The sequence below is a fragment of the Podarcis vaucheri genome, assembly GCF_965113315.1.
Source record: "Podarcis vaucheri genome assembly, chromosome: 15".
NCBI classification, from domain to species: Eukaryota; Metazoa; Chordata; class Lepidosauria; order Squamata; family Lacertidae; genus Podarcis; species Podarcis vaucheri.
The window spans coordinates 20,971,940-20,988,232 of NC_138753.1; the positions used below are offsets into that span (position 1 = coordinate 20,971,940).

General features: G+C 48.2%; 1 protein-coding gene across 6 annotated transcripts in view; it reads right to left on the reverse strand.

Moving 5' to 3' along the window:
- The window catches only part of IGSF9B (immunoglobulin superfamily member 9B), a 115,274-nt gene that overhangs the window by 70,263 nt on the left and 28,718 nt on the right, over positions 1 to 16,293 (reverse strand). For all 6 annotated transcript variants that reach the window (XR_014214128.1, XM_082201350.1, XM_082201349.1 and 3 more), the window contains exons 2-3: positions 5,458 to 5,655; positions 1,061 to 1,207 (exon numbers count right to left, since the gene is read on the reverse strand). Coding sequence is in view for 5 of the 6 variants with exons in the window: in XM_082201350.1 (XP_082057476.1) it covers positions 1,061 to 1,207; positions 5,458 to 5,655 (345 nt within the window). In the remaining variant the exon portion in view is untranslated. The remainder of the gene's footprint in view (positions 1 to 1,060; positions 1,208 to 5,457; positions 5,656 to 16,293) is intronic.

Below are 16,293 nucleotides of genomic sequence, written 5' to 3' on the forward strand. Positions count from 1 at the left end.
ATCTCCATATGAACATAAGAAGGGCCTGCTGGATCAGGCCAGCAGCCAGTCTAGCCCAGCATCCTGTTCTCACAGTGGCCAACCAGATACCCATGGGAAACCCACAAGCAGGATTTGAGCACAAAAGCACTCTCCCTTCCTGGTGTTTCCAGCAGCCACCGCCAATCTTTATCATCCATGGACTTCTCTAATCCTCTTTTAAAGCCACCCAAGTTGGTGGCCATGGCTGCCTCCTGGGGGAGTGAGTTTCATAGTTTAACTATGCACCAAATGAAAAAATACTTTCTTTCCCCTATCCTGAATCTTCTAACATTCAGCTTCACTGTATGTCCATGAATTCTCATGTTATAAGAGAGGAAGAAAAAAACTTTTCTCCATCTACGTTCTCCATGACATGTATAATTTTGCAAACTTCTATCATCTCACCCCTCACTCGCCTCTTCTCTAAACTATAAAGTCCCAAACCCTGCAACCCCTCCAAATGGAGGAGTCTCTCCATCCCTTCAATCATTTCAGCTCCCCTTTTCTCCCTTCACTCTTATTTCCCACTCATTGGCCACTGTGACAAGACTGTGATTTAGACTATTCTTGGGTCCGTGTGGGTTTTGGGTGCTTGATCCATGTGCTTTCTCTGAGTATGAAACACATGGGAGCCTCAGAGGACAATTTCAGGTCCTGTAACCAGGGGATGCAGAGAGAGGTCAAGGGAGCACCAAGCAATTAAACGCACCTTGCGCAAAGGAGTTATTGAGCTTGTGGAATAGCTAGGTAGATAATTAGGCTTCTTTACTGATATTTACTCCAAGCAGACCCATTGACATTAATGAACAGGACTAGGTTAATTTCAATAGGTCTACCCTGAGACAAATTTAGTTGCATTATTATACACACATATACACATCTCCCATGATTGGTCCTACTTCTGGAATAGGCAACAGCAGATGCTTTGATGAAAAGGGAGAATTCCACCTGGTGGAACAGCATGAGAACACTTGTGTGATAGGCCACCACACATGGTTGGCAAGAGAAGAGAGTGATACAGAGCAGCCCCCATACTTACCATTGACGGTGAGGTGCACCCAACTGCCATTGTGGAACGTGTCGTACTGCTGATCCAGCATGAGCACCTTGCACTCGTACCAGCCTTGGTCCTCGGAGCGAACCTGCTCAATGCGCAGAGATGCCTTGTCATGAAGGTTGGCACGGCCTTGAAGAGAGCAACAAGGTGGAGATCAACAGAGTTCGCCAACTGAACCCAACAGAATGTGGGCAGCACAAGGACATTCAGGACAACTGCAGAGCCGTATTTTGCCAGTAGGAGGAGAGTTGTGTGGGGCATTCATGGTGGTTGTGATCCCGGGTGCTTACCCGCAAATGAGTAGAACACTAAACATTTTCTTCCACAGGACTTTTAAATTTTGGTCCATGGAAGATGTTCAAAACAGCACCTACAAGACTCATGAATCAGCTTCAATTGTCCCTGTTTATTTATATAGGCCACACCATACATTTATAGCACTCTGATACTACCGTTTTTACTTGAATGTAATGCACCCCTTTTTTGGCCAAATTACGTTGTGAAAATTAGGGTACACTACATTCAAGTAAATATGGTATATTAAACAGTTATTGCTTCCCCCAAGGTCTTCTGGGAGCTGTAGCTTATTAAAGGTGCTAAGAGTTATTGTTGTTGTTTAGTCGTTTAGTCGTGCCCTACTCTTCGTGACCCCATGGACCAGAGCATGCCAGGCACTCCTGTCTTCCACTGCCTCCCGCAGTTTGGTCAAACGCTCAGAGTTGTTAGGAGACCCCTATTCATCTCCCAGACCTACAATTCCTAGAGTGGTTTAACCATCTATCCCTCTTCCCAGGGACCCCTGGGAATTTTGTACTTTTGTAAGTAGACCAGGGATCTCCTAACACAGGCATAGGCAAACTTGGCCCTCCAGATGTTTTGGGACTACAACTCCCATCATCCCTGGCCACTGGTCCTGTTAGCTAGGGATGATGGGAGTTGTGGTCCCAAAACATCTGGACGGCTGAGTTTGCCTATGCCTGTCCTAACAACTCTCAGCATCCTTTGTAAACTCTAGGTCCCAGAATTCTTTGGGGGAAGCCATGACTGTTTAAAGTGACATTGCAGTATGAATAAGGCCTTAGACAACCAACACAGGCCAGGAAAGGGCATAGCTCAGTGGTGAAGCACTGCTTTGCATGCAGAAGTTCCCGAATTCCAACCCCTGGTAGGACTGGGAATATCCCTGCCTGAAACCCTGAAGATCTGCTGCCGGTCAGTGAAAGCAGTACTAAGCTAGACCAACTAATGATCTGGTTCAGAATAAGGCAAAGCTCTCAGTAACTTACAAAGCAAGTTTACAACTTTTATAAATTCTATTAAATACCCGCATGAAGAGAAAAGCCATAACCTGGCACCAGAAAGATGTCAAGGTTGGCATCAGGCAGGCGTCACTTGGAAGGGCATTCCTTGGGCAATATATGCATGTGCAGGAGCCCTAACCATCACTGCGCAGCACCCAGCCTTCCGTTTCACATGCTGCCTAGATGTGCTTTGAACAGCTAATATCTGAACCGCAAGGATGCTTTTCAAGCATACCTTTAACCACAACAGCAACCACTTTTAATTCTGTGGAGGACAGGGCTATTGCAGAGTAACATGGTTACAGCAGCTGGAGCAGTAGAGCCTCCAGCAATGTGAGCAATAGTCCTTGGGGGGCGGGGTGTCAAGCAGTATGAGAAATGGAGTAGAAAAACAACCAGAGACCTGGGAAGGCAAAGCAAAAGAAAAAGATGAAGTCAGAGAGAAGGAAACTCTGGGTGTTTGGTTTCACAGAGGCTGAGCATATTTTGGAAGAGTCCTTCTTTGGCGGCGCATTTTAGGTGGTTCAGCTGCATGAACCATCCTAGTAACTAGTTTGTGTGCTACAAGCATTTGCAGCTGTGAAACACTGAAGGGCATGAACGACTCAGGGCCAGATCAGAAGTGGCAGGATCATCATTCACATGCCTTGCCCTGTTTGCATTCAAGGCAGGCAAGGCTGGGAGGGTCTTATGGTTGCAGAAAGAGGAGCATGCGAGAGAAGGGTGAAGAACCTGCCCCCACTCCATAGCTCCTTTCCCAGCTTTGATATCAGAAGTGAGCTGGGAAGGGGGGGGTGCCCGGAGAAACAGATTAAGGGTTAGGGGGAAGGGACAGGGGAAAGTTCAGCACCCCTGACCCACATTCTCCTGCTGATGTAAGACATGCAACCCCATCACCCCTGCTTTATAAAGGAATGAGACAGGGGCAATGTAGATGGAGAGAAACTGTGTCCATCACTGTTGCATCTTGTTTAGACACCAGAGCCCCTAGTTTCCAGGAAAAAGCTCAGGGAAATTCCTGCATCTCGAGATGCATCAATGGGGGGGGGAGGGGAAGAGAGACAGACAGCAGACAAAGCGAATGCATCCGGTTTCCAGTCTTCTCTGAGGCCAGAGAAAAGCTTGTGGGGATTAAAATATCATCACTGAAAGCTGTTCCCTCTTCCCCTTCCCTTTTCAAGAAAGAGCCTGTGTATTCAGGGTAAGGCAATCCCCCACGAAGCAAGCAAACCAGGTAACAGAGAAGGGAAGAGGAGAATGAGGACTAGACTGAGAGGCACAGAATGGAGCCTTCCTCAAAATGTACCCTGCTCACATAGCCCCTGTTTAATCCTTTCATCCTTGCCTACAAGGAGACCTGAGCGAAGAGCAACTCTGCTTTCTGACATGCATCTTTCCCATGCTTTGGCATTTGTGCTGGAAAGTAAGGGGAACGGCCTCCCAAGGGTCTTTGTCCTCTGCTTCATGGCAGAGGCCAGTGTGTTGCTGTTTCTCTCCCCACCCCCCTTTCAGGTGCCCTCTTGGTGTGATCTAGCAGCTGAGCTCTTCTTAGAGTCCAAGGGCAGAGAAAGACAGACAGAAAGACAGAGAGCGCCCAACTGACACCCAGCACTGGTTTCAGCTAGATTTTGGGGGGTATGGGCTGCACAAATGATGCCCAAACTACTGCAGCAGTGTCAAATGCATCTTCTCTCCAAATCTGCCACTCAAGTGCCGGGAAAACCGCAGTGCTTCAAGAGGTGACCTAATAGGCTAGTTCGCATTCCTGAATGGCGTCCAGGGGCACTCCTGGCTGCTTGTGGCCACAGCAAACATTCAGCCAGACACGTGGGAGAGGCAGGTGCCTGCAGCATAGCCAAGGCCATCCAAGCCACTCTCTTCCATCCCTTACGCTGCCTTCTTCTACATTTGCTTTTCAAAGTTTTCAACTCTACACAAGCGCTCAGAAATTCAAAGGACGGTCCAGTAAGCACAGGAGTCCTCCAGCATTTACCAGGCATCCTCGTCTTCGGAGCTATCCTGAGATGGCCCTGGAGTCAAGCCCTCTGGGCCACGTGGAAGCCGGGGACAAGGACATGCCAAGGTAGGCCATGTCCCTCCACAATGTCAGCTCTCGTTCTCTTCTCACCGGCTCCCCCCAAACGCATCCGTCCAAAGAGGTTTAGCACATGAGCATGCGAGCGAGTTGCAGCAGCAGCAGCAGCAGCTCCCCCTTCCAAGGATGTCACATGAGGTTTCCAGCACAGGGCCCCCGAAAGCATCACTCAGGGCTCTCTGCTGCCACTGGAAAGCCAAGGCAACAGGCACGGGAGCAGCAGCGGATGCCCTCCTTTTCGCTGCCTCGGCTTCTCTTGGCCCCGACAGCCCAGCTGGCTTCTCTCTGCCGCTGCTTAATTAAAACCAACCAGGCAGAAATGATGGAATAAAAAAAAGGGGGAAAGAGAGAGAGAACTTCCTGAAAAAGAAGAGGGAGGTGGTGGTGGTGGAGGCAAAATGAGCCTAGCCTGATCTCTGTATTTAACCAGCCAGCCCAAATTGAACCAAGGGTAAAGACAGATGCAGCGGTTTACTTGTGGCAGAGGTCACTTTGAAAAGCATCTTATCTCCCCAGCCACGAACACAAGATACGCGTTTTTCTGTGCAGCTACAAGTTCTGGGGTGGGAAAGATACAAGAAATGATTCTGCAGGTTTCAAATCTATAGACCCTGCAGATTAGGAGCTTACAGAACTGCTGCCTGTAAAGGGGCGGGGGGAGTCCACAGTGGTAAGCACCTATTGGCTAGCAACTGTGATGATTTTACAAGTGTCCCTCCAGCCTGGATTTGGGTTTTTTTTACAAGTGTATTATGCAACATGTCGTTAATTTGCAACAAAAGTAGTGCATTACTGGTGGACTTATATTAGATGAAGCATGCATAATCCTGCTTAATAGGTGGTTCTGCAATGCTTCCCTTTTTCATGCTTGTCTTTTAAAAATCAAAACCCTATGCAAATAATAGAACCCATTCAAGTTTTTAGTGTAAATGAGAAAAATTCTTCCATGGTTTTTATTGTGACGGGGTAAAAAGAAGACTCACCGGCATATTCTGGGTCCACATGGGGAGGGTAGAACCCAAACTTGATGAAGATGGGGATAGGCACTCCAAACTTGAACCACTCCACCACATAAGGAGGGGGCTGGCCGGTCAGTGGGTGGATTACGTCGCATCCCAGGATCACACTCTCACCAGCACGAGCTGTCACAAACTCGGGTTCCTCCCTTAAGCCGTGGGCACCTAGAGAAAATGAAGGGGGAGAGGGGGAATCAGTGGTGCTGCTTCCCAATTGCTCGTCTGGCAAGGGCCAATGATTCTTATTTTCAGTAGGAGCAACTTTTAAGCTCAGCAAGCTTCGAATGGCCAAGTGACATTGGCTGCACTTACTCACTCGCACTCTGTACTTGCCAAGCCGCAGGCCAGAGGACTCCTTAACCAGAGGCAGTTTTAGGGGAGCAAAACTAGTTCAGGTGCACTTGGCACCATGCTGCAGGGGGCACCACAACGGTGCTGCAGAATGGACCGAGAGAGGCCGGGGGCAAGTTTTAGTGTTGCACAAGGTGCCACTGGAATTTGAGAGCCCAAGGTCCACCACTGCCTTAATGCCCTCTTCCTGGGCAGAAAAAGAACAGAGGTTTTGGTGGAAGGCTCCCCACCTCAATCAAAAAACACCACAGTAGATTTTACTGTTTCTAGCCAATGGCCATCACAATCCCCACCCGTGCTATATACCGTATTTTTCGCTCTATAACACGCACCCGACCATAACACGCATGTAGTTTTTAGAGGAGGAAAATCCGTAGGCATGCCACCCGTAGGCATTCCCTCCATAACACGCACAGACATTTCCCCTTACTTTTTAGGAGGAAAAAAGTGAGTGTTATGGTGCAAAAAAGACGGTACTTGAAACATCATCATACCACTTTAAGCAGTCATTACTTCCCACAGAGAATCCTGGGAACAGAAGTTGGCAGATGTTAGGTGATCCCCTTATTCCCCTCCCAGAGCTACAATTACCAGCGTGGTTTAGCAACCAATCCCTCTTCAGGGGGAACTCTTGGAACTCTAGCTCCATAGAGGGTGGGGGGGTCTCCTAACAGCTCTTGGCAGCCTTAATAAACTACATTTCCCAGGATTCTTGGAGGGACGCAATGGCTGTTTAAAGTGGGAGGATATTGGGGCTTAAAAAATTCATAATCAAATGTGTTTAGTACAACTTTGGCTTTGCAACACAGTGCCTAGGAAGAGAAGAAACATGTCTGTACTTTTCCCCATGATGTGAGGAGCTTTGTTTTTTAAGGCATTCTCTTTTGGGGGGCAGCACCCCACTACCAAGAATCCACATTCTGAGGGTTTCAAGCAGGGATCTCTCCCAACTCTAGATGGAGATCCCAGGGACTGAAAATTCTGCATTGAAGGGGGTTGGACTAGATGATCCTTGGGAGCCAAATTGCAAATCTACTATTCTGTGAACCTGGGGCCTTTTGCATGCAAAGCACATGTTTTATCATGAAGCAATGGGCCCTCCCCTTATATCCATCAGGAGGGGACAAACACACAACTGGCTGCAAATTTAATCTTGAGAAATACCATCGTATTCCTTATCACGGTCAACACCAAACTTGTGCTCAGAATGCGCTGCGCCTTTTGCATCATCTCGGTCCACTTTGCTCTTGACAGCCAAGCGAAGGGGGACAGGCTCCCAGGATGAAAGGGTGGGTCAAGCAGAGGGCATAGGAAAGGGGAGAGATCAGCAAGATTATAAAAAAAACCAACACAAAAAATAGGCATCTCTGCAAAAGGCTCCAAGATGAAGCTGACTGTTGAGGATAGAAAGCAGGAAGTAGAAAGAAAAAAAACTGGGAAGAGAAGAGACACCTGTGTGTCCAAAGGAATATACACTTGTTTGTGCAAAAGCCTGTTCTGTAAAGGTAGCAAGATAAGAAATCTACTCTGGACCCCTCTGCTCACAGCACATAGGCAGGCATCCTCTAAACGCCCCCTGCCTGGAGGGGATTTACCCTGAGCCGACAAAGGCAGAGTCAGGCAGTTCAGGCAGTTGCCGAGTCAGCCTCCAAGCATCACTCCAAGGTGACCTTCCCGTGGGGGCTTCTCACAACCACCACCAGAGAAGCCTCTCTGCCTCTCATTTCAGAGAACAGAAAGGAGGAGGGGAGAACTGGGAAGAGCCACATGGGTTTTGGTGTGTTTCTTTGCGAGGAGGGGGTTATTTTAGCATCTCTGCATCACCTAGCAATACCTGCAGGGAATTTCTCCCCTCCCTATAGCAGGAGCAGCATCCATTCATAAACCAATTTGCCTTTGCAGCCAATCACCAGCAAAGCGCTCCAAAAATTCCCTGGAACGGGCCTTTGATGGGGAAACCGCTGACGCAGCCCAAGCTGCAGTACAAGCAGTGGCAGCATTGTTAAAATAGAAACACAGTGGATTACAGCGGCTGCTACACCCAGGGAGACAGGGAGGGAGAGAGAGGCCGGCATCCATTACACACACCTGGTACCTTCCACCCTAACTGCAACCTGAGAATCACACCTCCATCCAACCTATGAGCCAGAATCCAGAGTCAAATGCACGCACGGACACTTATAGACCCAAATTCTAAGCCTATTTCACCTGAACATGCAGAGCATCAGAAGTTCAGCTCGAATCTGCATCATCGTCTGATGCCCCAGAGAGCCAATACTACTCACTGTAGACAATCCTGAACCAATGAGCTAACTTGCTAAAAAACAGCCGCCCCATGTCCTGGCTAAAGACTCAGCTGTAATCAAACAGCATCAGATTTGCAACTCAAATCCTGCAAAAGGGAGAGGCGTATCTGCATCACTGTCTCTGCCACCTGCACCCAACCCTAGATCGCAATGCTAATTTTTGGCCTTTTAGACCCACAACCAGTTCCCCACATGGGACCCCAAGATGTGGCCATTTGATGGGTGGCGGGGTGCTGACCTCTGACATGCTGTAGGAAGGCACTGCCTCACACAGCTGAGAGCACATCACACAATGGGAAGACCACAAGTCTACCGGGGCTGGCCCCATCATGGCTCAGGTGGCATATTGGAAAGGGTGATGGATCACAGACACCAGCCTCCTCCACCTGTATGGCTGGCCCATCCACCACCATCACTGCCCTGGATCGAACTGGCTGGCCAGTCAACCATTCCCAGCTTGCTGGACCTGTCCTCTGCAAAAAACAGACCTGAACAATAACTGGGAGGGGAAATAGCTCTTTGCAAAGCAGCGGTGCAGGTGCTCTCTGGAAGGAATTTGCCCACAATGCCTCACTTTGAGAAAGAAGCAAAACAATGTGTAGAAAGGAAATGCCCATAGAAACCCGTGATTAAAATAAAAATACTGCCTTACTCATGCTTCCAATATTGGATAGCTTTGGATAGTTTTGTGTCTCATTTGTAGAAAATATATACTTTTTTGTGCATTCTGCAATCCCTTCCTCAGAGTGCAACGTTCAGGTGGCCAGGACCGCCACTAGGGGACATGGCATGGCTGGCACACAGGTCTGTGCAGACTTGAAACCTACCATGCCTCCCCAATATTACTGGCCTACAGGGTCTGACTCAATCACTCTCATTCTCTCATTCACACACGGTAAAGCTATGTGAGAAAGGCTCTCAGTTCAGTTCCCAGACTAATCCCACCTTCAGGGAAACAGCGTCCAGAGAGCTGTTAGCTCAGTGGTAAAGCAGAACATTGCATGCAGAACGTCCCAGTTTCAATCCCCAGCAGAGGAAAGACTTCTGTGTCAAACCCTGGACAGCTGCTGCCAGACAGTGTGGACAATACTGGGGCTAGATGGACCAGTATTGCACTATAACCCCCCCCCCCGCCCCCGCAAGGCGCTCAAGGTGGTATGCACCCTCCTCATTTAACCTCTACAACAACCCTCTGAGGTAGGTGAGGCTGAGAAGCAGTGGCTGCCCCCAAATCTCCCGGCAAGCCTCATAGCCGAATGCAGGATTTGAACCCTGCTCTCCCAGGCCCTGTTCCAACACTCTAACCAAAACACCACGCTGGTGTGCCTTTGCTCTCAGGCTTTAAAAGAGGGGATTAGATGGATGATATGTCTGTAATCCACATTGATAAAACAGATCCTCAAGGTTCATAACCCTGTTACCTCTGCATGTCAGTACAGTAGCTGTACAAACAGCAGGAATAAGTACTGACTGCAAGCTCTGCTTGTGTGCTTCCTGGAATCGTCAGATTGGCCACTGTAGAAAGCAGCAGACTGGTCTGGTTCAGTGGGACTCTTTCTGCGTTTGAGGAGCAGAGGAAGCTGCCTTGTGCAGACAGAGGCTGCTGGCCCAACCAGACCAGCCTATTCTGTCTCTCCAGGGTTTGGGTCTTTTTCCAGGTGAGAGTCTTTTGTCAGGGATGGAAGCAGGGGACCTTCGCATGCAAAGGCTGTGCTGTGCCACTCAGCCGGGCTCCTTCCACCAACGCAGAGGGATGAGGGTCACTTAACAGCCCATGCCTCACTGGTCTAACCAGGCAGCCAACCCTCCTGGTCTGCTGTTGCGTAACCAGTGTCAGGATCTGCAAAGCCAGTAAATCGCAGCATTTATTTTTAGAGCCCTAACTGCCAACGCTGTGAAAAATCACAGCTTCCTTATTAGAGGAGAAACATTTTTTAAAATAAAAAATAAACAGTATGGTTATGTCAAACCTGTGCCTTTATTTCCACAGCCTTCCTGGTTCACCCCCTCCCACCCCCTACATAGCCTCAGATATCCACAGAAACCTACATGGGTGTTTTTTTAATTACTTGTGCATTTCTGTGTATTACACACACACACCACTTTTTTCTTTCTCCACATTTGATTGCATGCACAATATTTTGCATGCAACCAGAGAGCTCAGTGTTTCATGCAACATATTTTGTTCCACCTGCTACCTGCTCAAGCTCTGCCTCAGAACCTCCAGATTATGCCAAATGTTGCTCCTCCCCTGCTTCTGCTCCCCTCCCTACCTGGTCCAGCCTGAGTTGGGGGGAGATTTTGGCATTTTTGGAATAAAAGATGTTGGTGACTCTCTAACCAACTCACACCACACGAGGTCCAGTTGTTAAGGTGCAGGCGCAGAAAAGGGATAGGGTACAGTGGGTGTCATGGAATAAGAGTACAGTGGTACCTTGGTTTAAGAACAGCTTAGTTTATGAACAACTTGGATTAAGAACGCTGCAAACCCGGAATTAGGTGTTTTGGTTTGTGAACTTTGCTATGGAAGCAGAACATGTTCCGTTTCCTGTTGAGTGTGTTCCATTTGTAAATTGAGTCACCTGCTGCTATTAGAAGGCACGCCTTGGTTTAAGAACGCTTTGGTTTAAGAACGGACTTCCGGAATGGATTAAGTTCGTAAAGCAAGGTACCACTGTATTGTGATTTGAATCCATAAGGACTAGAATCTTACTTTTAAATTGGGTGGGAAGGGAACCAGCTTACATTTAGAGGGAGGTAAATCATTTGCCTCTATATTCTGCAGTGCTACCAAAACTCAGCATGCGCCTGGCCCTGATTACAGATTCTAATGTCCCTTTTAATAAGCACTTAAAACAAAAGCACTGAACATCAGAACAACCTGGAACATTAGCAATAATGGCATGGCCATCCATTAACACTTCATTAATAAAAGCCTGCCTGGTCACTCTCTTGGGGCTGACAGGTGAAAACGAAGCTGAAGCCCATCTCACCTGGATTCAAAGTAAAATGCGGACTTAGTTTATATCGCTAGAATCACTTATATAGGGCAAGCTACGGCAGGAAGAGCGAGAAAAAAGCTTGGCGATTAGAAATAAGGGCTACTGGGAAAGTGAGGTGCTTTGAAACAAAGAAAAGGTATTTTTCTCAAATAAAAGGCCTCCAAGCATCATTATGTTCTTGGCTCCTTTTGAGGAAGAGAGCAAGAGTTAACCAAACACATTGCTTTTTGCAAAGGAAAGGAGAACCCGGCACAGCAGCTGGTGCAGCCTGGTGATGTCATTTCTCATCAGTACTGTCATATGAAGCTTGACTGTCTGTAGAGAGGGACGGGGTCCTCCATCTAGAGATTAATATCTACAGAGAGAGAGGCACACCAGGGCATTAAACCTGAAGCAAGACCTTCCATCAGCTTGGGAGCCTCCTTCTCCTCCCTGCCATCCCAGCTGTGTGGAACACAGGCTGTAGTGACCCTCCCCACCAAAGGCAAGCGAATTGCATTCCATGAAGATTCAGGGATGCTCTTAGCTGTCTAAAAATTGACTAGGAGGTAGATGGGCAAATTGACACAGGTGGAACAAGTTGTGTGGGTTGAGGGTCTCTTTTCCAAACCATTAACACCCACCCCACTCCAAATATTGAATGTTGAGGGAGGGAGAGAAACAAGAAGCTTCATCCCAACAGAGAGGTCCTATTCCTCACTCCCAAACCCCATTTTTTAAAAAAACCCTTACGTTTTGCACACTCTAGAAATGGGTGTCCCTATCAGAGAAGACCCATCTGTCAACTGTCAAGGGTGAGGGTTTCCCCCCTTACTACAACAGCATAAACCCCTCACCTCGCACGCTGCCCCGTATGCACAGCCAACAACCATTCAATTCTATTTTTGAAATTAAAGGGGAGCAGGGAGTGGGGTGCTAAATATGCCCCTCCCAGGGGACCCAGCCTTTGAAAGAAAACAAGCCAGATCTGAATAACCAGAATCCTTAAGTTGTGCCCTCCACCCTCCCTCCCTCTCTCTCTCTCTCTCTCTCTCTCACACACACACACACACACCCTTATCTATATCTATGACTGGATGAGTGGAGCTGGCTTCCATCTACACTGAAGATTCAGTCATCCCAGGACTAAACCTCAGCACAAAAGAACCACAGGCTTGCCTCGCTCCCCTCTCTCTTTCTTTCTCTCTCTCTCTCTCTCTCCCTCCCTGCATGAAAGCAGGACAGGACCACTGCCTCCTCCAGCGAGGCATCTTAAGAAAAAGAAGTTGAGCGGGGAGAGAAAGAGAAAAGCTTCCCCTCCCCTTGCCAGCTCCTGCGCTCTGCTCTGCAGGGCTGGTGCTGATTGGCCCAGAATGACATCACTGTTTTTTCCACAGCAGGAATCTAGTACGCCGGCAAATCTATTTTTGGCACCCAGGAGATAGAGGCATTAACCAGCAAGTGGCCCCAGCGGGGCCCCAGCGGGGCTTACGACGAAAGTCTCTCGGGGACCCGGGTGGGACAGGTGGCCTCGGTGTTGCAGGTTGCAAAAACCGGATAGCTGGAGAAGCCACAGCGCTACACAAACACCAGCACAAGCCTAGGGAAGATAATAGAGATATGCATACGTGGATGTTATCAGGAGGGAACAAGAATGCGGGGAAGGAGAGAGGGAGAAAGCTGTGTGGCGTTTAAATGCAGATTGCACCGCATCAATTGCAAAGGGTGGGCAGGCGCTACTCTTGTGTGATCAACTTGGGGTTCACTTTTTTTTTTACTAGAATCCCCCAATGACCCCCATCCAGAGCCTGATGCAAAACAGTGGCTCAGAAGCAATGGGGGGGGCATGCACTCAGAATAAAGGGGGTCTGCTGAATACATCTTCGGCCAGAATTTTCCCCCAGTACCAGAACCATGCTGAATGTCCTTCCACAAACACCCCAAAACCCTCTCCTGGTCCCCACCCAAGCTAACTTTATTTCAGTAGCCTAACTTAAAGGGAAGGGAAGCCTTTTTCTTTTCTTTTCCTTTTTGACAATATAATCCTATATATGTCTACTCAGAGGGAAGCCCCACTGAGTCCAATGGGGCTTCCTCCCAAGCAAGTGGGTTTAAAAATACAGCCTTGTTGTTTTTTTCTACTGTCAAAATGTCTAGAAGTTGAGAAAGACCTGCAGCTGCAAATGGGTCGGAAGTCTTATCAGGAGATTTCAGATATCCCCTGGTCTATAGGACTGCAGAGTTAATGGTGGAATCGCTCACCTATCAGCTGCCCCTCCCCTCTCTTTTTTTAAGGGAACCCTGCGCTTAAAAATAAAGGGGGTGCGTGAGTGAGAGAGGTCCCTCTCAATTTCAAAGACTGATGGCAGCTCCCTGCTGCCTCCTCTCCATCCCCCAAAAGAAGCCTATAGAAAGCATCTACTGCTGCAACCTCCTCTCCCACCCTCCATGCAATGGCTGACCTCCCCCAATGCGCACACACACACACCAATTGCACACGCTTTGTTCGCACCTTGATGCGCCTCATTATCACTGCATTTCAAATCTGACTGAGGCTTTCGCAACCTGTCAGCAGACAAGAAGACTTCAGCTCCTTCCCTCCCCTCTCGCCCTCCCCACCACCTCAGAAAACCTCCACGGATGTGCAGAAAGAGCAGGAACCTGCCACCTCTCCCCCCCACACACACACACACAATATCTGAGGGAGGGTTGAGGGAAGAAGAGGAGGGGAACTTTTATTGCTGTCAAACATGCATGCATGCTATTGCAAGGAACATGCAAGGACCTCTGGAACTCAGAGCCCTGAGCAATGCTTCCTAAAAGCAACATGTTCTGCTTTTCAGTCACTGGAGCTGCTGCAAAAGATCCTGGGCAAAAACTAGCTGAAGCCCAGAAGCCTTTCACATCTTGTTCTACAGTGCAGACTCTGGCTGCATCCGCCTTGCACCTTTTGCATGACTCTCTCCTAAGTGTTACATGCTTTCATACAACGTAAAACCTACTTCTGGGATTCTAGTGAAATACAGCGCAAGGCTCATTTCCGTGTTCTTATATTTATTTATTTATTGCAAATAATGCAGAAAGGAGTGCTAAACTTGTACTATATTTTACTATAGTTCCAGAAGGGGCTTATATATATCATGTGCGAGCTCAAATAGAATTACCTAGAAATTAACTGTTAGGGAAATACCATGCAAATAGAATAAACTGCCATGTGAATGCAGCCTCTGTGTGTTTAAGAATCCATGTAAATAAGGCAGGAGTTAAGAACCTGAGGCTCTGGGGCTAAATACGGCCTGCAGTCCTCTCTATCTGGTACCAGAAACTCTCCAGACCTCACTACCACTCTCTCCAAGCCACTAGCCTTGCAAGGGCTACTTCACACCTCAAACCTTTTTGGCTGGTTGGAATGTGTCCCTGGACAATAAAACCTCTTGCTCATCTGAATGGGGAATAAACAAAGGTGTATGGGGCAGGAAACAAAGGTTAAGTTCACATTAGATACCCTGCCCACTTTTGCCTCTGGCCCCACTCCCAGTACATGGAATGGCTCAGTGGGTAAAGCATGAGACGCCATCTCAGGGTTATGGGTTCAAGTCGCACATTTGGTAAAGATTCCTGCGTTGTGGGGGGTTGGACTAGATGACCCTCGTGGTCCCTTCCAACTCCACAGTTCTATGATTCAATATGGCCCTCCAGCTGAAAAGGGTTCCTTATGATCTTATTCCCACCCCGCTGCCATTTAACATTAACCATCCACAAGTTCTGCAGCTTGATCCATAGTTTTAGAGTCTCCATCTTTATCTCTCTACAATGTTTTTAATTTCCCTGGGGATTTGGTAGCGCAATTCCTCTAAATCAATTAATTCAAGCACCTTCTCTGCAATATCTACTTTGCAGCCGTCACCCATTTCCGGAGAGCACCTTTATGTTTCGCCCCAAACTTGACCCTCGATTTGACAGCTTGTGGCCGGAACCTTTTACACCTTTTCCTGATGTGTTCAAGACCAGGCTGCAACTTCTTTTGTTGTCCCAGGTTCATTTTCGCCTTGAGAATGAAACTAGAAGAAGTACTAGCAGGGGTAAATTACAGGGAACGACCATTTTGCAAGAGATCAAGGCACATGTGACCACCGACCAAGCGTGCCCACCTTGCCCCTGCAATTGAGGGCAGTGGCACACTGCAGGGTGCATTCTACCTCCACTGTCAGAGGCAGTCTAGTTCTGAATACCAGTTGCTGGAAATGGCAGATGGGAAGAGTGCTACTGTGTTCATGCCCTGCTTGCAAGCTCCCCTTAGGGGCATCTAGTTTGGCCACTCTGAGAACAGTATGCTCGGTGAAGGGCAGAGACAAAAGGCAGAACATGGGAAAAGTGAAAATTCAATCTCATGTTGCATGTGGAATTACTGGCTAGATAAAGGTAAAGGTAAAGGGACCCCTGACCATTAGGTCCAGTCGTGGCTGACTCTGGGGTTGTGGCACTCATCTCACTTTATTGGCCGAGGGAGCCGGTGTACAGCTTCTGGGTCATGTGGCCAGCATGACTAAGCCGCTTCTGGCAAACCAGAGCAGCGCACAAAAACGCTGTTTACCTTCCCACCAGAGCTACCTATTTATCTACTTGCACTTTGATGTGGTTTCGAACTGCTAGGTTGGCAGGAGCAGGGACCGAGCAACGGGAGCTCACCCTGTTGCGGGGTTTCGAACCACCGACCTTCTGATCGGCAAGTCCTAGGCTCTGTGGTTTAACCCACAGCGCCACCCACGTCCCACTGGCTAGATACCAGGTCTGAAAAGAACTAGTTTCTTCTCTCTCTCTCTCTCTCTCTCATACACACGTGTGGCACAAAAGCCATTGTGAAAAGGGCTCCCTGAACAGGCAACGTTCCATTTCATTTTACAAAGGTTTATACCCTGCTTTTCAACTCTAAGATTTTCCAGATGGACTATTAAAACAACATTTAAAACAAGAATTCAGAACACTGAAACAATTGAAAAAGCAGAACATTAACAGCAGGTGTTGGAAATCATTTAAAAACAAATGCCAGAGGGGGCAGAAATTTATCAACAGTAGCATCTAGCAGGCTTGGGGCCAAAGAGATAACAAAGGCGGCGTCAAGCAACTCTTTCTAGAGAAGACACCCCCATGGCTCATCGGCACCA